Consider the following 21,513-nt stretch of genomic DNA (forward strand, 5'->3'; position numbering starts at 1 on the left):
TCCACAAAGTCTCTCTGAAAGAAAAGGCATACAGGGGAATGCTAAGTTCGTGGCGGCTACGAGTCAAATCTTTCTGCAGCCCCATGGCTGGACGCAGCATAGCTTTTCTTCCAAAAGGTCTAAAACAACTTTGTGGATGAGGGCAGCTGTTGAAACGTACAACTCGCGTGAACCTTTTAGTCTCAGAGCTACTGAAGGCACCGGATATTCAGAAAGTAAGACTATCCCCCGCGAATCCTAGACAAGAAGAGATAGCAGGGTACGCCAGACTAGGTGATAGCTCAGTAACGCATGTCTCAAGCAACATAAGAATTCGTGCAAAAAAGCATCTCGGAAGGCCAACCTCATGGAGGGGACCCTGATCAAGTGGTAGTTTGCTAGTCTCCTCTTTCCACTGCCAGTGTCTGGAAGCCCCATAGATTTGTTTTGCACCAAAACTTCTCGAAATCAACTTCTTTGCTAAGGGCAGGTGTTTAAATGTGCACAGTCCGTGAAAAGTTTGGACCCACGCATAAGGACGGAATGGGTTTTTCCTGCAAGGAAGACTGCTCGAAGGCACTCCTGACCGGGAAGAGAGGTGCGGTGTACTCTAGAACGTGTGACAGGCTTCAAGGCCTTTCTGAAGCAATCTAACAATTTGTGCGAAAAACAGCTCAGAGGGGGGAACCCGCATATAGGGGACCGCGGAGCTAGTGGTTTCTAGCGAGTAGCATCTTTGCACAGCCACCAGCCTGGAAGCACCGTAGACTGTGTTCCAGAACCACACGAAATCAACTTCCTTCATTTCTGTTCAAATGTACAGCTGGCGTGAAAAGTTTCTTCTCAACTCTAAAAGGGCGGAGGGTCTTCGGAATGTCCCAAGCAGAGCCTGATCGTCAGGAGTTTTGTGGGGTACTCCAGACTGTGTGAGCTTTTTAAGGCATTTCTGAGGCAATCGTTAGAAAAAAAAGAAAATGGGTCGAAAAAGCACCGCGGCAGAAAAAAAGCTCATATCGCAGAATGCAGAGCGACTGGCGGCTATCTAGAATCAGCTTTCTTCAGGCAATCACTGCAAACATCAGGGATTCGTGTTCCAAAACGTCTCCACGTCAACGTCCCCGAGCTGGGCAGTCATTTAAATATACAGACCGCGTGAAAACTTTGTGCTGCGCTCAAATGAAGAAACTTTTCACCCGAGCTGTACTGGTCAGCAATTGCCCGAATCAAGGAAGTTGATTCGCAGACGTGTTGGAACAGGCTCTAGAGCGTTTCTAGCACTATAGGGTTTTTTTTCCCCCCTTAACGGAAGAATGGTCCAAGCCAGACCGGTAGGTGAGGCGCTCTGGGGCCGTCTCCAGAATGTGAGACAGGGTTTTACCGCATTGCTGAGGAAATAGAAGAAGTTAGGCGACAAAGTAGCTTCCTTGCAAGGAACCGCCATATCCTAAAATGCAGCTTTAGTGGTGTCTACCTAGTGTCAGCTCATGGCTGGCAGAACCATACAATTTGGTCTGCAAAACAAATTCTTTGCTGAGGGCAGATACTGAAATTTCAATTGAAAAGTTTCTTCTCAGCGCCAACGAAGGACTAGGTTTTTCGGATAAATACGCTGCCCCAGCAAAGGCAGCCTGATATGAGATCCGTGGCAGTCTCAACCATGTGTGTGTGAGACAAAGCCGTCACTAGTAATAGAAGATTTGACGGTCACTAGCTAGTTGCAGTCTTCCAGGGAGGAATCTCGCACCCGCATGAAGAAAGCAGGATTAGGGACCAGCTGAAATGTTGACGAAAGCCGTCCCCTGGAATGCACAGGGTGCTGGACTCAAGTCCCCTCAACCCTGGGAGCAGTGGGATAGCCAGCACTGGGGCAGCAGAGTCAAGTCAAGCTTTAACCTCTGCCCTGACCACCCTTCTCCCACTCGCAAAAGCACCTGGCACGTAGAGCAGTGGTTCCAGGTGCAGCCCCCTTGGATCCACAGGACCCTCTCCCACCCTTCACCTCTACCCCACAGCCCCCACCTCAGCTCTTCATGGGAACAGCGACTTGGAGCACGGAGAGCACATGGAAGGGGACCCCCTCCTGTTGCCGACTCTCCCAGGGTGCTCTTTAGTCAAGTTGGGCCTCAGCCACAAACATTGACTAGATGAATCTCTGCAAACGTCAAAGCTATTTCGAGCTGGCGTGTTGGTTTGGGTAGTCTGCGTTTGATCGTTTCACGTCAGCATACTCCTCGAGTAGTTGTGGCTCAGCAGACGCTCAGGATCTACCAGGAGAGCGTGAAGTCTCTGACATGCGATCTTGCTTGGTTGCGCCGGGACGCTAGCAACTGCAGGCAGGCCAGTTGCACTTCCAACCACTGGCACGCTGCTCCTGCGCTCTGACTTGGAGCCGTCCCTTGGGAGCCTTCTCCTTGCTGTGCACGGTGTGGCAGGGAGAAGACGAGGGAGGAGGCTGGTGTCAGGGTGTCCGTCCTCTGCCCCTCCCCCCTTCTCCAGTCTCCACACAGAGAGCATGGGACTTGAGAGATCTCGGCAATGCAACTCGCTTTCACTCACACCCCGTGTGTTTCTTTGTCATTGTCCTTTCCCCACCACATAGAAGTTGCTACTTTTCCTGCTTGCCAAATGGGCTGTTTTTAGTTTTTGACTGGGGTGTGCCTTTCATACGTTGCATTCCTCTGCTGCTTAAATTTAATTCGTTGCGTAGTGATTGATAACGTGCCGGCATGATGGGCCTGATGGCAGTTGGGCTACTGGAGGTGGCTGGCATGTCCCTGCAGCCCCTGGCAGGGTAGGCCTAGGAGGTGTGGCTCCATGTGCGCTCCTTGCCTTACGTCGCAGTACCTGTAGTTCCCACCGATCGGCCATGAAGCGCTGTGGCTGTTTTGGGGACGCGGTGGGCGGAAAGGGGTTGAAAGGCTCCAGGCGCCACTGTTAGCAGCCGAGCTACTGCTTGTGACCACTGCTGCCCGAGACGAGATTTGTGGCATTCGCCAGCATGTGTAACAGATTTGAACGCATTTCTGAAGCAGTAGAAGCTGTCGAGTGAACAAGTATATCGGAAGGACCCCAAGCTAGGAGATTGCTTTCTTAGTGGTGGCTACTTAGTGGCAGGTGTCAACAGCCCATGGCTGGAAGTAGCGTATGCTTTGCTCCCAAATAGCTGCAAATCGGGGGGTTATTGTAAACTGTACAGACTGCGTGAAACGTTTCTTCTCACCTCTTGTGCAGGAATCGGTGTTTCTAAAAGTAAGACTGTCCCAAGGAACTCCTGTCCGTGGTGACGTACTCCAGTATGTGTGTCAGGTTTTTTAACGCCTCTCTGAGGGCAGATAGGAATTTGTGCGAAGAAGTAGCTCGCAAGGAACCCCATGGAAGGCATGCAAAGCTGGAGCGTGGTGTCAACCGCATCACAGCTTTCCCCAGCCCATGTCTAGACGCACCCTAGATTGTCTTCCAAAACACCATCCTTGAGTAGGGCAATTGCTGAAAGGTAGAGAGCGCGTGAAACGGTTTGCTCCCTTCCAATGTAGGAATCGCTTTTGCTGAAAGTAAGCGTGTCCCAAGCAAATCCTGTACGGGAAGACGTTTATGGAGTACTTACGGAATCCGGTGACACAGGATCTTTAGGCACTCTAAGAATTTGTTCCACAAAGTCTCTCTGAAAGAAAAGGCATACAGGGGAATGCTAAGTTCGTGGCGGCTACGAGTCAAAGCTTTCTGCAGCCCCATGGCTGGACGCAGCATAGCTTTTCTTCCAAAAGGTCTAAAACAACTTTGTGGATGAGGGCAGCTGTTGAAACGTACAACTCGCGTGAACCTTTTAGTCTCAGAGCTACTGAAGGCACCGGATATTCAGAAAGTAAGACTATCCCCCGCGAATCCTAGACAAGAAGAGATAGCAGGGTACGCCAGACTAGGTGATAGCTCAGTAACGCATGTCTCAAGCAACATAAGAATTCGTGCAAAAAAGCATCTCGGAAGGCCAACCTCATGGAGGGGACCCTGATCAAGTGGTAGTTTGCTAGTCTCCTCTTTCCACTGCCAGTGTCTGGAAGCCCCATAGATTTGTTTTGCACCAAAACTTCTCGAAATCAACTTCTTTGCTAAGGGCAGGTGTTTAAATGTGCACAGTCCGTGAAAAGTTTGGACCCACGCATAAGGACGGAATGGGTTTTTCCTGGAAGGAAGACTGCCCGAAGGCACTCCTGACCGGGAAGAGAGGTGCGGTGTACTCTAGAACGTGTGACAGGCTTCAAGGCCTTTCTGAAGCAATCTAACAATTTGTGCGAAAAACAGCTCAGAGGGGGGAACCCGCATATAGGGGACCGCGGAGCTAGTGGTTTCTAGCGAGTAGCATCTTTGCACAGCCACCAGCCTGGAAGCACCGTAGACTGTGTTCCAGAACCACACGAAATCAACTTCCTTCATTTCTGTTCAAATGTACAGCTGGCGTGAAAAGTTTCTTCTCAACTCTAAAAGGGCGGAGGGTCTTCGGAATGTCCCAAGCAGAGCCTGATCGTCAGGAGTTTTGTGGGGTACTCCAGACTGTGTGAGCTTTTTAAGGCATTTCTGAGGCAATCGTTAGAAAAAAAAGAAAATGGGTCGAAAAAGCACCGCGGCAGAAAAAAAGCTCATATCGCAGAATGCAGAGCGACTGGCGGCTATCTAGAATCAGCTTTCTTCAGGCAATCACTGCAAACATCAGGGATTCGTGTTCCAAAACGTCTCCACGTCAACGTCCCCGAGCTGGGCAGTCATTTAAATATACAGACCGCGTGAAAACTTTGTGCTGCGCTCAAATGAAGAAACTTTTCACCCGAGCTATACTGGTCAGCAATTGCCCGAATCAAGGAAGTTGATTCGCAGACGTGTTGGAACAGGCTCTAGAGCGTTTCCAGCACTATAGGGTTTTTTTTCCCCCCTTAACGGAAGAATGGTCCAAGCCAGACCGGTAGGTGAGGCGCTCTGGGGCCGTCTCCAGAATGTGAGACAGGGTTTTACCGCATTGCTGAGGAAATAGAAGAAGTTAGGCGACAAAGTAGCTTCCTTGCAAGGAACCGCCATATCCTAAAATGCAGCTTTAGTGGTGTCTACCTAGTGTCAGCTCATGGCTGGCAGAACCATACAATTTGGTCTGCAAAACAAATTCTTTGCTGAGGGCAGATACTGAAATTTCAATTGAAAAGTTTCTTCTCAGCGCCAACGAAGGACTAGGTTTTTCGGATAAATACGCTGCCCCAGCAAAGGCAGCCTGATATGAGATCCGTGGCAGTCTCAACCATGTGTGTGTGAGACAAAGCCGTCACTAGTAATAGAAGATTTGACGGTCACTAGCTAGTTGCAGTCTTCCAGGGAGGAATCTCGCACCCGCATGAAGAAAGCAGGATTAGGGACCAGCTGAAATGTTGACGAAAGCCGTCCCCTGGAATGCACAGGGTGCTGGACTCAAGTCCCCTCAACCCTGGGAGCAGTGGGATAGCCAGCACTGGGGCAGCAGAGTCAAGTCAAGCTTTAACCTCTGCCCTGACCACCCTTCTCCCACTCGCAAAAGCACCTGGCACGTAGAGCAGTGGTTCCAGGTGCAGCCCCCTTGGATCCACAGGACCCTCTCCCACCCTTCACCTCTACCCCACAGCCCCCACCTCAGCTCTTCATGGGAACAGCGACTTGGAGCACGGAGAGCACATGGAAGGGGACCCCCTCCTGTTGCCGACTCTCCCAGGGTGCTCTTTAGTCAAGTTGGGCCTCAGCCACAAACATTGACTAGATGAATCTCTGCAAACGTCAAAGCTATTTCGAGCTGGCGTGTTGGTTTGGGTAGTCTGCGTTTGATCGTTTCACGTCAGCATACTCCTCGAGTAGTTGTGGCTCAGCAGACGCTCAGGATCTACCAGGAGAGTGTGAAGTCTCTGACATGCGATCTTGCTTGGTTGCGCCGGGACGCTAGCAACTGCAGGCAGGCCAGTTGCACTTCCAACCACTGGCACGCTGCTCCTGCGCTCTGACTTGGAGCCGTCCCTTGGGAGCCTTCTCCTTGCTGTGCACGGTGTGGCAGGGAGAAGACGAGGGAGGAGGCTGGTGTCAGGGTGTCCGTCCTCTGCCCCTCCCCCCTTCTCCAGTCTCCACACAGAGAGCATGGGACTTGAGAGATCTCGGCAATGCAACTCGCTTTCACTCACACCCCGTGTGTTTCTTTGTCATTGTCCTTTCCCCACCACATAGAAGTTGCTACTTTTCCTGCTTGCCAAATGGGCTGTTTTTAGTTTTTGACTGGGGTGTGCCTTTCATACGTTGCATTCCTCTGCTGCTTAAATTTAATTCGTTGCGTAGTGATTGATAACGTGCCGGCATAATGGGCCTGATGGCAGTTGGGCTACTGGAGGTGGCTGGCATGTCCCTGCAGCCCCTGGCAGGGTAGGCCTAGGAGGTGTGGCTCCATGTGCGCTCCTTGCCTTACGTCGCAGTACCTGTAGTTCCCACCGATCGGCCATGAAGCGCTGTGGCTGTTTTGGGGACGCGGTGGGCGGAAAGGGGTTGAAAGGCTCCAGGCGCCACTGTTAGCAGCCGAGCTACTGCTTGTGACCACTGCTGCCCGAGACGAGATTTGTGGCATTCGCCAGCATGTGTAACAGATTTGAACGCATTTCTGAAGCAGTAGAAGCTGTCGAGTGAACAAGTATATCGGAAGGACCCCAAGCTAGGAGATTGCTTTCTTAGTGGTGGCTACTTAGTGGCAGGTGTCAACAGCCCATGGCTGGAAGTAGCGTATGCTTTGCTCCCAAATAGCTGCAAATCGGGGGGTTATTGTAAACTGTACAGACTGCGTGAAACGTTTCTTCTCACCTCTTGTGCAGGAATCGGTGTTTCTAAAAGTAAGATTGTCCCAAATAACTCCTGTCCGTGGTGACGTACTCCAGTACGTGTGTCAGGTTTTTTAACGCATCTCTGAGGCCAGATAGGAACTTGTGCGAAGAAGTAGCTCGCAAGGAACCCCATGGAAGGCATGCAAAGCTAGAGCGTGGTGTCAACCGCATCACAGCTTTCCCCAGCCCATGTCTAGACGCACCCTTGATTGTCTTCCAAAACACCATCCTTGAGTAGGGCAATTGCTGAAAGGTAGAGAGCGCGTGAAACGGTTTGCTCCCTTCCAATGTAGGAATCGCTTTTGCTGAAAGTAAGCGTGTCCCAAGCAAATCCTGTACGGGAAGACGTTTATGGAGTACTTACGGAATCCGGTGACACAGGATCTTTAGGCACTCTAAGAATTTGTTCCACAAAGTCTCTCTGAAAGAAAAGGCATACAGGGGAATGCTAAGTTCGTGGCGGCTACGAGTCAAAGCTTTCTGCAGCCCCATGGCTGGACGCAGCATAGCTTTTCTTCCAAAAGGTCTAAAACAACTTTGTGGATGAGGGCAGCTGTTGAAACGTACAACTCGCGTGAACCTTTTAGTCTCAGAGCTACTGAAGGCACCGGATATTCAGAAAGTAAGACTATCCCCCGCGAATCCTAGACAAGAAGAGATAGCAGGGTACGCCAGACTAGGTGATAGCTCAGTAACGCATGTCTCAAGCAACATAAGAATTCGTGCAAAAAAGCATCTCGGAAGGCCATCCTCATGGAGGGGACCCTGATCAAGTGGTAGTTTGCTAGTCTCCTCTTTCCACTGCCAGTATCTGGAAGCACCATAGATTTGTTTTGCACCAAAACTTCTCGAAATCAACTTCTTTGCTAAGGGCAGGTGTTTAAATGTGCACAGTCCGTGAAAAGTTTGGACCCACGCATAAGGACGGAATGGGTTTTTCCTGGAAGGAAGACTGCCCGAAGGCACTCCTGACCGGGAAGAGAGGTGCGGTGTACTCTAGAACGTGTGACAGGCTTCAAGGCCTTTCTGAAGCAATCTAACAATTTGTGCGAAAAACAGCTCAGAGGGGGAACCCGCACATAGGGGACCGCCGAGCTAGTGGTTTCTAGCGAGGAGCAACTTTGCACAGCCACCAGCCTGGAAGCACCGTAGACTGTATTCCAGAACCACACGGAATCAACTTCTTTCATTTCTGTTCAAATGTACAGCTGGCGTCAAAAGTTTCTTCTCAATTCTAAAAGGGCGGAGGGTCTTCGGAATGTCCCAAGCAGAGCCTGATCGTTAGGAGTTTTGTGGGGTACTCCAGACTGTGAGAGCTTTTTAAGGCATTTCTGAGGCAATCGTTAGAAAAAAAAGAAAATGGGTCGAAAAAGCATCGCGGCAGAAAAAAAAGCTCATATCGCAGAATGCAGAGCGACTGGCGGCTATCTAGAATCAGCTTTCTTCAGGCAATCACTGCAAACATCAGGGATTCGTGTTCCAAAACGTCTCCACGTCAACGTCCCCGAGCTGGGCAGTCATTTAAATATACAGACCGCGTGAAAACTTTGTGCTGCGCTCAAATGAAGAAACTTTTTACCCGAGCTGTACTGGTCAGCAATTGCCCGAATCAAGGAAGTTGATTCGCAGACGTGTTGGAACAGGCTCTAGAGCGTTTCCAGCACTATAGGGTTTTTTCCCCCCTTAACGGAAGAATGGTCCAAGCCAGACCGGTAGGTGAGGCGCTCTGGGGCCGTCTCCAGAATGTGAGACAGGGTTTTACCGCATTGTTGAGGAAATAGAAGAAGTTAGGCGACAAAGTAGCTTCCTTGCAAGGAACCGCCATATCCTAAAATGCAGCTTTAGTGGTGTGTCTACCTAGTGTCAGCTCATGGCTGGCAGAACCATACAATTTGGTCTGCAAAACAAATTCTTTGCTGAGGGCAGATACTGAAATTTCAATTGAAAAGTTTCTTCTCAGCGCCAACGAAGGACTAGGTTTTTCGGATAAATACGCTGCCCCAGCAAAGGCAGCCTGATATGAGATCCGTGGCAGTCTCAACCATGTGTGTGTAAGACAAAGCCGTCACTAGTAATAGAGGTTTTGACGGTCACTTGTTGGTCACTAGCTAGTTGCAGTCTTCCAGGGAGGAATCTGGCACCCGCATGAAGAAAGCAGGATTAGGGACCAGCTGAAATGTTGACGAAAGAAGTCCCCTGGAATGCACAGGGTGCTGGACTCAAGTCCCCTCAACCCTGGGAGCAGTGGGATAGCCAGCACTGGGGCAGCAGAGTCAAGTCAAGCTTTAACCTCTGCCCTGACCACCCTTCTCCCACTCCCAAAAGCACCTGGCACGTAGAGCAGTGGTTCCAGGTGCAGCCCCCTTGGATCCACAGGACCCTCTCCCACCCTTCACCTCTACCCCACAGCCCCCACCTCAGCTCTTCATGGGAACAGCGACTTGGAGCAAGGAGAGCACATGGAAGGGGACCCCCTCCTGTTGCTGACTCTCCCAGGGTGCTCTTTAGTCAAGTTGGGCCTCAGCCACAAACATTGACTAGACGAATCTCTGCAAACGTCAAAGCTATTTCGAGCTGGCGTGTTGGTTTGGGTAGTCTGCGTTTGATCGTTTCACGTCAGCATACTCCTCGAGTAGTTGTGGCTCAGCAGACGCTCAGGATCTACCAGGAGAGCGTGAAGTCTCTGACATGCGATCTTGTTTGGTTGCGCCGGGACGCTAGCGACTGCAGGCAGGCCAGTTGCACTTCCAACCACTGGCACGCTGCTCCTGCGCTCTGACTTGGAGCCATCCCTTGGGAGCCTTCTGCTTGCTGTGCACGGTGTGGCAGGGAGAAGAAGAGGGAGGCGGCTGGTGTCAGGGTGTCCGTCCTCTGCCCCTCCCCCCTTCTCCGGTCTCCACACAGAGAGCATGGGACTTGAGAGAGCTTGGAAATGCAACTCGCTTTCACTCACACCCCGTGTGTTTCTTTGTCATTGTCCTTTCCCCACCACATAGAAGTTGCTACTTTTCCTGCTTGCCAAATGGGCTGTTTTTAGTTTTTGACTGGGGTGTGCCTTTCATACGTTGCATTCCTCTGCTGCTTAAATTTAATTCGTTGCGTAGTGATTGATAACGTGCCGGCATAATGGGCCTGATGGCAGTTGGGCTACTGGAGGTGGCTGGCATGTCCCTGCAGCCCCTGGCAGGGTAGGCCTAGGAGGTGTGGCTCCATGTGCGCTCCTTGCCTTACGTCGCAGTACCTGTAGTTCCCACCAATCGGCCATGAAGCGCTGTGGTGGTAGTAGAAACTGTTTTGGGGACGCGGTGGGCGGAAAGGGGTTGAAAGGCTCCAGGCGCCACTGTTAGCAGCCGAGCTACTGCTTGTGACCACTGCTGCCCGAGAAGAGATTTGTGGCATTCTCCAGCATGTGTAACAGATTTGAACGCATTTCTGAGGCAGTAGAAGCTGTCGAGTGAACAAGTATATCGGAAGGACCCCAAGCTAGGAGATTGCTTTCTTAGTGGTGTCTACTTAGTGGCAGGTGTCAACAGCCCATGGCTGGAAGTAGAGTATGCTTTGCTCCCAAATAGCTGCAAATCAGGGGGTTATTGTAAACTGTACAGACTGCGTAAAACGTTTCTTCTCACCTCTTGTGCAGGAATCAGTGTTTCTAAAAGTAAGATTGTCCCAAATAACTCCTGTCCGTGGTGACGTACTCCAGTACGTGTGTCAGGTTTTTTAACGCATCTCTGAGGCCAGATAGGAACTTGTGCGAAGAAGTAGCTGGCAAGGAACCCCATGGAAGGAATGCAAAGCTATAGTGTGGTGTCAACCGCATCACAGCTTTCCCCAGCCCATGTCTAGACGCACCCTAGATTGTCTTCCAAAACACCATCCTTGAGTAGGGCAATTGCTGAAAGGTAGAGAGCGCATGAACCGTTTTGCTCCCTTCCACTGTAGGAATCGGTTTTGCTGAAAGTAAGCGTGTCCCAAGCAAATCCTGTACGGGAAGACGTTTATGGAGTACTTACGGAATCCTGTGACACAGGATCTTTAGGCACTCTAAGAATTTGTGCCACAAAGTGTCTCTGAAATAAAAGGCATACTGGCGAATGCTAAGTTCGTGGCGGCTACGAGTCAAAGCTTTCTACAGCCCCATGGCTGGACGGAGCGTAGCTTTTCTTCCAAAAGGTCTCCAAAGCAACTTTTTGGATGAGGGCAGCTGTTGAAACGTCCAACTTGCGTGAACCTTTTAGTCTCAGAGCTAATGAAGGCACCGGATATTCAGAAAGTAAGACTATCCCCCGCGAATCCTGGACAAGAAGAAATAGCAGGGTACAGATTAGGAAGTATTTAGAAAAGCTAAACGTACACAAATTCATGGGTCCAGTCTTAATGCATCTGAGGGTACTGAGAGAGTTGGCAAATATAATTGACGAGCCTTTGGCCATAATCTTTGAAAAGTCGTGGAGGTTGGGAGAAATCCTGGATGATTGGAAAAAGGCAAATGCAGTGCCCATCTTCAAAAAAGGGAAGAAGGATGATCCAGGGAACTATAGGCCAGTCAGTCTTTCCTCAGTCCCTGGAAAAATCATGGAAGGAATCCTTAAGAAATCCATTTAGAAGCACTTGAAAGAGGGGAAAGTGATCAAGAATAGTCAGCATGGATTCACAAAGGGCAAGTCGCATCTGACCAATCTGATTAGCTTCTATGATGAGGTAATTGTCTCTGTAGACATGAGAAAGTCAGTGGATGTGATATACCTTGACTTTAGCAAGGCTTTTGATACAGTCTCCCACAATATTCTTGTCAGCAAGTTAAGAGAATGTGGATTGGATAAATGGACGATAAGATGGATAGAAAGCTGGGTAGAATGTTAGGTCCAGCTGGTAGTGCTCAACGGCTCGATGTCAGGATGGCTGTTGGTTTCTAGCAGAGTGCCCCAAGGTTCAGTTCTAGGACCGGCTTTGTTCAATATGGGTACGTCTACACTGCATCTCTAATTCAGACTAGGGATGCAAGTGGAGATGACTGAAATAGTTAATGAAGCAGGGATTTAAATATCCCGCATTCATTAACATGATCTTGCCTGTGCGCTAGTTCGAATCACAGCTGGGGGATTGAGGGGATGGATTGCACCCTCAGCAGTTTGCAGATGACACTAAGCTAGGGAGAGAGGTAGATACACTCGAGGCCAGAGATAGGGTCCAGAGTGACTTACACAAATTGGAGGATTGGGCCACAAGAAATCTGATGAAGTTCAACAAGGACAAGTGCAGGACTCTGCACTTGGGACAGAAGAATACCAAGCAGTGTTACAGGCTGGGGACCAACCAGCTAAGTAGTAGTTCTGCAGAAAAGGACCTGGGGATTACAGTAGATGAGAAGCTGGATATGAGTCAACAATTTGCCAAGAAGGCTAATGGCATATTAGGTTGCATTAGGAGGAGCATTGCCAGCAGATCCAGAGATGTCATTATTCCCCTTTATTGGGCTCTGGTGAGGCCACATATGGAGTATTGTGTCCAGTTCTGGGTCCCCCATTACAAAAAGGATGTGGACGCATTGGAGAGGGTCCAGCAGAGGGCAACCAAAATGATTAGGGAGCTAGAGCATATGACCTATGAGGAGATTCTGAGGGAGTTGGGTCTGTTTAGTCTGTAGAAGTGAAGAGTGATGGGGAAATGGATAGCAGCCTTCAATTTCCTGAAGGGAGGTTCCAGAGAGGCTGGAGAGAGGCTGTTCTCAGTAGTGATGGATGGCAGAACAAGGAACAATGGTCTCAAGTTGCGGTGGGAGAGGTCCAGGTTGGATATTAGGAAAAACTATTTCACTAGAAGAGTGGTGAAGACTGGAATGGGTTACCTAGGGAAGTAGTGAAGTTTCCATCTCTAGCGGTGTTTAATTCTCTGTTTGACAAAGCCCTGGCTGGGTTGATTTAGTTGGGATTGGTCCTGCCTAGGGCAGAGGGCTGGACTTGATGACCTCCTGAGGTCTCTTCCAGCTCTATGGTTCTATGATTCTAAGGTGTCTCAGTGTTTTGGGGCATGGGTGGGGATGTGGGTTCCATCTATCACACCTGCCCCCCCCCCCCCCATGCACAGTTGGGAAAGCCTAGGATGGCAAATCCGGTGCAGCAGGATGGTATTTATGGTCCTCACCACCTGCAGAAGGAGACAAACACACAAAATAGAGAATTAAAGGGGGTGCCTGAGCCCTTGGGAGGTCCCTGAACCCTCCCTGTCTAACCCCCTGCAAACACCCTAGGAGACACCCCGCAGGGCTGTGTGAGGGTAGGACTGCAGAATACCCAGTGGTCAAGGTTTCCCCCTACCCTCAGACCACCCCTCCACACACCAACCCCTTCTTTCCAGTACTCGCACACTCCCTTCAGGGACGGCAGCCCGAGAGTGCCTTACCTCCTGTAGTGGTCAATTGAGGAAGAACTTTGTACGTGTTAGTTTAGGTGTGGTGAGGCCTGCATTCTTTCCCCCTTTTTCCTTTTCCCTATATCTGATTATCCAGAAACAAGTCTTTGGGAAAATATGCCACTTAAGATAAGCATTGTTGCCAGTATAGCAGGAACAAGTATGAGATAAGGGTAAAGAGCAAGAACGCATAAACAATTCTGTTTACCCTAATGTACTGATCACGTAAACAGGGCCAAAGAACAAGTAGAACTAGATCAGAACCAGATCGATAACTAACAGCTAAGCCCTACATCAGCACATAATGAATAACCCCTGGAAATTTCCAAACTGCCAAACAAGGCAGGAAAACTGTATTTAAGGCTGCCTCAGAGCCTAGCAAATCAGACCTCACTGATGGGCTTTGGGTACCGGCGCCTTGGAAGCTGAGACAACCTCCCACTTCGTCCACAGCCTACCCGGGGTTCCAGGCTTGCGGGAAGGGACGGAAGATATGCCACTTCTTTGTTATGTTGTTCTTCCATTTATGGGGCACAGCTGTTAGCTGTCAGGAAATAAACTACTTGTGTTTGACAGACACCTGGGTGGCGTATTTTGTACTTTGAGAACCCAGTGTCGGACCTTAGACTTACTCTGGCCGGCTACACCTCCATGAAGTGAGCCCTAATGGTGGACTTTCCCAGGCAAAACTGGTTGCCCATGGACCAGTAGCAATCTGGGGTAGTGAGCTTCCAGACAGCAATGGCGACCCACTTCTCCAGGAGGATGGCGAGTCGCATCCAGGTGTCCTGTCGTCTGAGGGCAGGGTCGAGCCAGGCACACAGCTCCAGGAACATCTCCTTCTTCATTCTGAAGTTGTGGAGCCACTGCTGGTCGTCTCACCACTTCATGACCAGCCAGTTCCACCAGTCAGAACTGGTGTCCAGACTCCAAAAGTGTCTCTCTACCGGGGGGTGCGGTTACAAGGGCCTTGCTCTCACACACAGGCAGAGATTCTCAAATATGAGCTCTGAATTGAGCTCATGCAGTACCATGAAGGCAGCCTGCACAAAACGCTTCAGAAACTACAGCATGCAGCATGGGGCTATTGCGTGCCCAGAGGCAGCTCCAGCTCCAGCTCCAGGGCAAGGAGTGTGCTGTGGTGTCCAATCACAGGGCAACCAGACCACGCAGTGCAAATGCTTTGCTGTCCCTCAGAGAGCATAAGCTGAGAAACAGCTGTCCAGGGGGGTTCCTTTAAGCAGGCGTCTCAGCTAGCCTCAGGCAATAGCACCCAGAAGCAACTGCTGACCTAATGCCCTGCCTGAACTGGTTCTGGGTGGCCTTAATTGATAGATGGCCTCTAATCAGGGTGTACGCCATCTTTCAAAATAGTACATCACTATTTCATTGCACTTTTTGCATGCGGACGCTCTATTTCAAAATAAGCTTTAATGGAATATCTCTTCCAGAAAAGCTTATTTCGAAAGAAGCCTGCAACATAGGCGTAGTCTCTTGTAGCTAGTTCTCTGTTTTGTGGATGGGGAAAAATTGAGGAACTGACTAGGGAAATAATTGCCTGTGGTCACTCATCAAGTCTCCCATAAAGTGAGGAATAGGTCTACACCTGCAGAGTTTTTGTGCTGCCTGTTTCACTGGTGATAGTAGTGGCACAGGCAGACTGTGATACTTGTGGTGAGCCTGGATATAGAATGGAAGGGCAATGAGGGCGGAGGTTGGAGCTATTGGGGCCACCTCTCTCCCCCTCCAGCCCCCAAGTGGGCAAAAAATGCTCTAGCCAGGAGCCGCAGAAAAATGGTTGGCTGAAAAAGCATGCATTCCCACCTGCACCTTTTCCCTCCCCTGCCCAGAACTCCCTCCAGGAAGCGGAAGCAGGGGCTTGCCCTATTCCATCTACCCAGTACTCCTTCCAGGGAGCAGGATAGGGGTGTGGACATCGACCCTTTGATCTGTGTGCCAGGGAGACGAATAAATGGTCCATAAGCCTGAACGGTTTAGTACGATCTATGTAGAATGCTAAGGCCCTGCGGATGTCCAAGGAATGTAGGGCCACGTCCCGTGGAGAGGCATGGGGCTTCGGGAAAAAGGTTGGCAAGATGACTGGTTCATTAACATGGAAATTGGAGACAATCTTGGGTAGGAAACTTGGATGTAATCGCAGGACTACCCCATCGCTACGGAAAATCGTATATGGTGGAATGGCCATCATGGCGGAAAGCTCGCTAACCCTGCGTGCAGAGGTTATTGCGAGCAGGAAAATCGTTTTCAGAGTGAGGAATTGTAAGGATACGGTCGCCAGAGGCTCGAACGGTGGCCTCATTAGGGCATCGAGTACCACATCCAGGCTCCACACAGGAGGGACTGGGTTACGTGGTGGGTCCATATTGATAAGGCCCTTGAGAAATCGTTTAGTCGTAGGATGGGCGAAGATAGAAACACCATCTATAGGTGATGTGAATGCCGATATTGCTGCGAAGTGCACCCTGATGGAGGCTAATGCAAGACCCTTGTTTTTTAGGTGCAGTGCATAGTCCAGTACGGAGGAAATGGACGGACGTGTCGGATCGTGGTGGTTTGAGGGACACCAGGAGGAGTATCTGTGCCACTTGTGAAGGTAAGTTTTCCTCGTGGTTTGTCGTCTACTCTGTACTAGGACGTTTTGGACTGCAGCAGAGCAGAGAGATTCACATGGGTTCAGCCAGTTAGGAACCATGCTGTTAGGTTCAGCATTTGTATCTGGGGATGTTTCAGGCGTCCTCGGGCTTGTGTGAGGAGGTCGTGGAGAGGCGGAAGGCGGATCGGTGTCTGCACAGAAAAGTGATGCAGGAATGGAAACCAGTGCTGGCGAGGCCAATCTGGGGCTATGAGGATTATCGTAGCCCTGTCTGCCCTCAGCTTCTGAAGGACCTTGGGAATGAGAGGTATGGGGGGAAATGCATAAAGGAGGGGTCCGCGTCAAGTCACGAAGAAGGCATCCCCTAGAGATGCGCAGCCCAGGCCCGCTCTGGTGCAGAACTTGTGGCATTTTGTGTTGGCGGGAGTTGAGAAGAGGTCCACTCGGGGAGTCCCCCAACGTTGGAAGATGTCGCGTAATATGCCGTCGTGCATTTCCCATTCGTGTTTCGAGTGGAAGTGTCTGCTCAGGAAGTCTGCCGTCACGTTTGTGGTACCAGTTAAGTAGGATGCCAAAGGAGTTACACCCTGTAGCGAATGCACCAGTTCCAAAAGCGGATAGCTTCCGTGCATAGGGAACGGGAGCGAGCGCCGCCCTGGCGATTTACGTAGTACATGGCTACGATGTCGTCTGTAAGTATCGTCACAGTGGTATTTCGAATGTGGACGAGGAAGGATTTGCATGCGTTGAAAATAGCACGAAGCTCTAGAAGGTTTATATGCAACTTTGCTTCTTGTGGGGACCATTGGCCTTGTACCGAGAGGGAACCCATGTGGGCCCCCCAGCCTAGTAAGGAGGCGTCCGTTGTGATTTGGTGGAGAGGCTGCTGCGGGTGAAATGGTACGCCTGACAGCAGGTTTGTGTGGCTGGTCCACCATTGGAATGATTGAAGAATGGCCGGTGGCGGTGTAATGGGCCTGTGGAGATCGTATCTGGTGTGGTGGTATACGAGGGTCAGACAGTGCTGAAGGGCACGCAGGTGTAGTCTGGCATATTTCACGACGTACGTTGTGGCAGCCATGTGGCCCATGAGTCTGAGACATGTGATGAGTGGAACGGTGGGGCTCATGGTGATGGTGCAAATGAGGTCCTGGATGGCCTGAAACCTCTGCAACGGTAGGAACGCTCTGCCAGCAAGTGAGTCCAGACGGGCCCAATGAACTCGATGTCCTGAATGGGATGCAAGACGGACCTCTGCTCGTTGAGGAGGAGTCCAAGCGATCGGAAGACTTGCATCGTGAGGTGAACCATGTGGGAGACCTCATGCGCCGAAGCGCCTTTGAGCAGGCAATCATCCAGATAAGGGAAGATGAGCACCCCTTGGCGTCGGAGAAAGGCCGTGACCACGGATAGGACCTTTGAGAATACCCTGGGGGCTGAAGATAGCCCAAAGGGGAGGACCTTTTATTGAAAATGGTCCTTTGCCATGACGAAGTGCAAGAACCTTCTGTGAGCAGGGTGGATAAGGACGTGGAAATAGGCGTCCTGGAGGTCGAGGGTGGCAAACCAGTCCTGTGGATTTAAAATAGGGATTATGGCAGCTAATGTTGTCATTTTGTCGTTGTTTTCTGAGATATTTGTTCAGACGGCGGAGGTCTAGGATAGGACGCCAGCCTCCGGACCTTTTCTGGGTGAGGAAATAGTAAGAGTAAAAACCCCTGTTCCTGAAGTCCTTCGGAACTGGCTCTATGGCACCCAGAGAGAGAAGGCGGTCGACCTCTAGTCTGAGGAGAGTCTCGTGAGAGGGGTCCCTGAAGAGGGACGGAGTGGGAGGGGTGGTTGGTGGGATGTCTGTAAGAGGGATAGGATAGCCGAACTGAACAATCTCGAGGACCCATTTGTCCGTGGTGATTGTTGCCCATTGATGTAGAAAGGGTCTTAGACGGTAGTGCAATAGCTGGGTTGAACGATTCACGGTGCTGCCTGTGGTTGTGTGCTCGCCCTCGACCAGCACATCAAATCTGTTGCTTGCTGTTGGAAGGCATGTTCGTTCTGCCGTTCAGGTTTCGGCGTCGTTGAGGCCTCTGGCGAGAACTCTGGTTGTCAAAAGGCCTCTGTTGTTGGTGGTGCTGCTGCCACTGGTGTCTAATATAGGGGTAATCGTATCTGCCCTGATATGGTGAGTACCGATGTCTCTTAAAGGGGGGCGTATACATCCCCAGAGTTCGCAAGGTTGTCCGAGAGTCTTTAGAGGAGTGCAGGATTGCATCCGTGGTCTCTGCAAAGAGCTTATCCTTGTCGAAGGGTAAGTCCTCGACCTTCGTCTGTAGTTCCTTTGGAACTCCTGCCGCTTGAAGAAAAGAAGCTCTACGCATAACAATAGCCGTAGCGGCAGCGCGAGCAGCAGTATCAGCCACGTCCATGGCCATCTGGAGGGACGTTCTCGCTGATGTGTAGCTCTCTTGGATGACTGACCTCAGGATCAATCTTTTTGAATCAGGGAGATGATCCATGAGAGGAGTGAGGTGTGAAATTGTGTCGAAGGAATGATTGGAAAGATGCGCCGAGTAATTGGCGATTCTGAGGAGTAAAGTCGCTGAGGTGTATATCTTTCTGCCCAGGACGTCAAGCCTCCTTACGTCTTTATCAGAGCCCTGGTGTTTGAGATGAGGGGCTCTAGATCTCTGCTGAGCTGTGTCAACTACTAAAGAGTTAGGCTGTGGATGGGTGAAGAGGAATTCCATGCCCTTTGGTGGCACAAAATATTTCTTGTCGGCTCTTTTGTTGGTGGGAAGGGCCGACGCTGGAGCATGCCACACTTCGTCAGCCAGTTCCAGGATGCCTTCGTTGAGAGGGATGGCGAGGCGTGAACTGTGTCGTGGTTGGAGATTCCTAAAAAGGTTGTGTTGCTTATCTTTGAGCTCTTGTAGGGGAATCTCCTGGGTAATCGATACCTGCTTAAATAATTCTTGGAATTGACGGAGATCGTCTGGAGGAGAGCTGTCGTCGGGGTTCACTGCATCCTCCGGAGGAGATGAGACTGGAATGGAAGACCCCGAGGCATGGTGCACGAAGGGAGTATGTTCCGGCTCTGAAGAGTGGTGAGATGGTGATGGCGCATGATGAGGAGGAGTAAGGGGAGCCGGGGTTGGAGAGCGCATGTGTGCAGCGTAGTCAGAGACAGATCGTGGTCGATAAGAATACCGGCTATGGGAATGTCGAGAGTCACGGTCGTCGCGATGGTAGGCGCCATGACGCGGCAAACGGTCATAATTGAAGCTGGAGCGGCTGCCGTACCGATAATGGTACGGGGAGCAGGGAGAGCAGGAGCGGAGGTGTGATGCCCTGGAGGAGGCAGGAGAGGCAGAGAGATGCCTGTACTGGTGCCTGCGATGGGGAGATGCAGCAGCCAGAAACGGGGAGGGCAGTCTCGACGAGGTGCGAGGAGAGCGGCACCGATGAGAGGACCAGCGTGGGGATCGCAGCGCCAGCTGAGGAGAGGACGGTGCTGGGGAAAAGAAGCCGGAGCAGGAGCAGCTGCGGCGGCGTGGGGAATAGAAAGCAGCAGGTGACTGACGTGCAGCAGGCGCTGAAGCGCTAGCCGCTGAATTACTTAGCTCCTGGTGTGGCGGAGCAGGAGCGATCGGCACCGTGCCGGCCCCAGAACGGGTCGGCGCCATGTGGTCCGGTGCCGTGATCGGGTCCGGGGCTGCTCTCGGCGCCGGCTCAATGCTCGGCGCCGGAGGAGGAGGCAGCGGCTGAACTGAACCTGGCTGGGGAGCTGACGTCTTTGCAGGCTCCCGTGGCCGCTTAGACTTTGAAGCACCTGAGGCAGGGGGACATGGCTTTGGAATTTCAGAGGTCCCCTGTGTCTGTGCCTGGCTGTCCCTGCCATTCAAGGCAGCTGGCAGGGATCTTGCTGGGGACAATGCCATTTCTACAGTCCCACAGTAGGGGAGGAAGCCCGGCGCTTAAGCGGCTGCTGATTCAAGTCAGCTTGCTGTGGCTGCAGGGCTGTATCAAAGAGCAGCATACGGAGGCGCCTCTCCCTGTCTTTCCTGGCTCTGGAGGTGAGCCTTAGGCAATGGTGGATGTGAGACTCCCCCAGGCAACGAATACAGTCTGCATGGCCGTCAGAGGCTGGCATTTCCTCCTGGCAGGAGCCGCATATTTTAAAGCCAGAAGTTGACATTTGTCGGGAGCTCGCTGCTTCTTATCTGTTGTTGGTTTTGAACAGTAGGTGGTTGTTAAAGCTGATAGCTATCTTTTGTTCTTGATATCTTAAGTCTGTCTTTTTTTTTTAAAGGTGAATGGAGCTCTATACGGAGGAGCTGACAGGAGAACAGCTGAGAGGCGGGAGGTAAGAGCGGTCTCCGTTTCCACTCCTGATAGTTCTTGTTTGTCCTTCCCCTCTTGGAAGGAAAGTATTTTTTTTTTTTACTTTATGGGGAGAGAGGGGAGAGGGAGGGAAAAGGAGATTTTATATGTAGAAAGGGAGAACTAGAAGCTGTCTAGCTCTGAGGAGAGAGGAGCGCGGTTACAGGCGTCTGCAGCCTGAGGCGGTTTCGAGGAACTGGCGGAGGGGCTGGACCGCGCGACAGAAAGAGCGCCAAAGCCGCGAGCCTGCTGCACATGTGTGGTCTGTCCAGACACTGCTAATGACAAGTCTCCGTCTGTGGCGCCGGGGCAAACCCAGCACCCATAGTAGAGCACCCGCGGGGACATCCCCGAAGAAGAAAGATAATTACACACGAAGGCAAAATGTAAAGATTTTCATTGTGATGACCATGCTAAACCACATTGTTATGTATCAGAGGGGTAGCCGTGTAGGTCTGAATCTGCATGCATCTGACGAAGTGGGTCTTTGCCCACGAAAGCTTATGCTCCTACACTTCAGTTAGTCTATAAGGTGCCACAGGACTCCTCGCCGCTTTTGCACATTGTTATGACTCTCCCTCAATCGTGCCTTGATTGAATCATCTTCAGAGTTCAATACATGCCACAGCTGTTCGGCAACCCATTTCAGAGTCGTCATTTCCCAGTAGTTTTGCCTGCCACTGCTTTAAGTTTCAAACCTATATGAGCCAGCTCCCAGCAATAGACTGAAATTCTGATCTCTTTGTCTACACTACAAGGTTTTTGCACAAAAACCCGTGGAGCGGCCACACCACAAGCGTGTTTTTGCTCAAGTAAATTTACAGTGAATCGGCAGAACAGAGGGCTTTTTGCGGTGTTGGTATACCTCTTTCTACAAGGTATAACTCCTTTTTGCGTAACAGCTCTTGTGCAAAAAGGTGTGTGTTGACACTCCACAGGGGGTTTTATGAAATAATTGGCCTCTAGGAAAAAACAGATGGCCTCTTGGCCACTCTGGCCAAGTTCATCAGGACTCTACAGTTCCTGTCTGCTGGCGCCCCTTAAAGCTGCAGGCACCCTGCACAAACCTTCTGTCAGGAAGTTTGCAGGAAGCAGGTGCCTTCACCTTGTGGCTCTGCTTCTGCCACAAATGTGCTCACGGCAAGCTCCCCAGCACCTCTCTGGCCCTTCCAGGGACCAGCCCCGTGGGTCCCAGGACCCCTCCCAGGGAGATGAAAAGGCACACCCCTACTTGGTCCAGACTCGAAATCGCCACCCTCCTCGAGT

The 21,513-nt window shown here is 51.1% G+C and overlaps 1 protein-coding gene across 1 annotated transcript in view; it reads left to right on the forward strand.

Moving 5' to 3' along the window:
* GALNT18 (polypeptide N-acetylgalactosaminyltransferase 18) overlaps positions 1–15,849 on the forward strand; it is a 938,084-nt gene extending 922,235 nt beyond the window's left edge. Inside the window, exon 12 of the mRNA XM_075927909.1 lies at positions 15,775–15,849. Within this exon, the coding sequence (XP_075784024.1) occupies positions 15,775–15,834 (60 nt within the window). The 3' untranslated portion in view covers positions 15,835–15,849. The remainder of the gene's footprint in view (positions 1–15,774) is intronic.
* The last annotated feature ends 5,664 nt before the right edge of the window (positions 15,850–21,513 follow it).

This window comes from Pelodiscus sinensis, chromosome 4 (assembly GCF_049634645.1).
Source record: "Pelodiscus sinensis isolate JC-2024 chromosome 4, ASM4963464v1, whole genome shotgun sequence".
Taxonomy (NCBI): Eukaryota; Metazoa; Chordata; order Testudines; family Trionychidae; genus Pelodiscus; species Pelodiscus sinensis.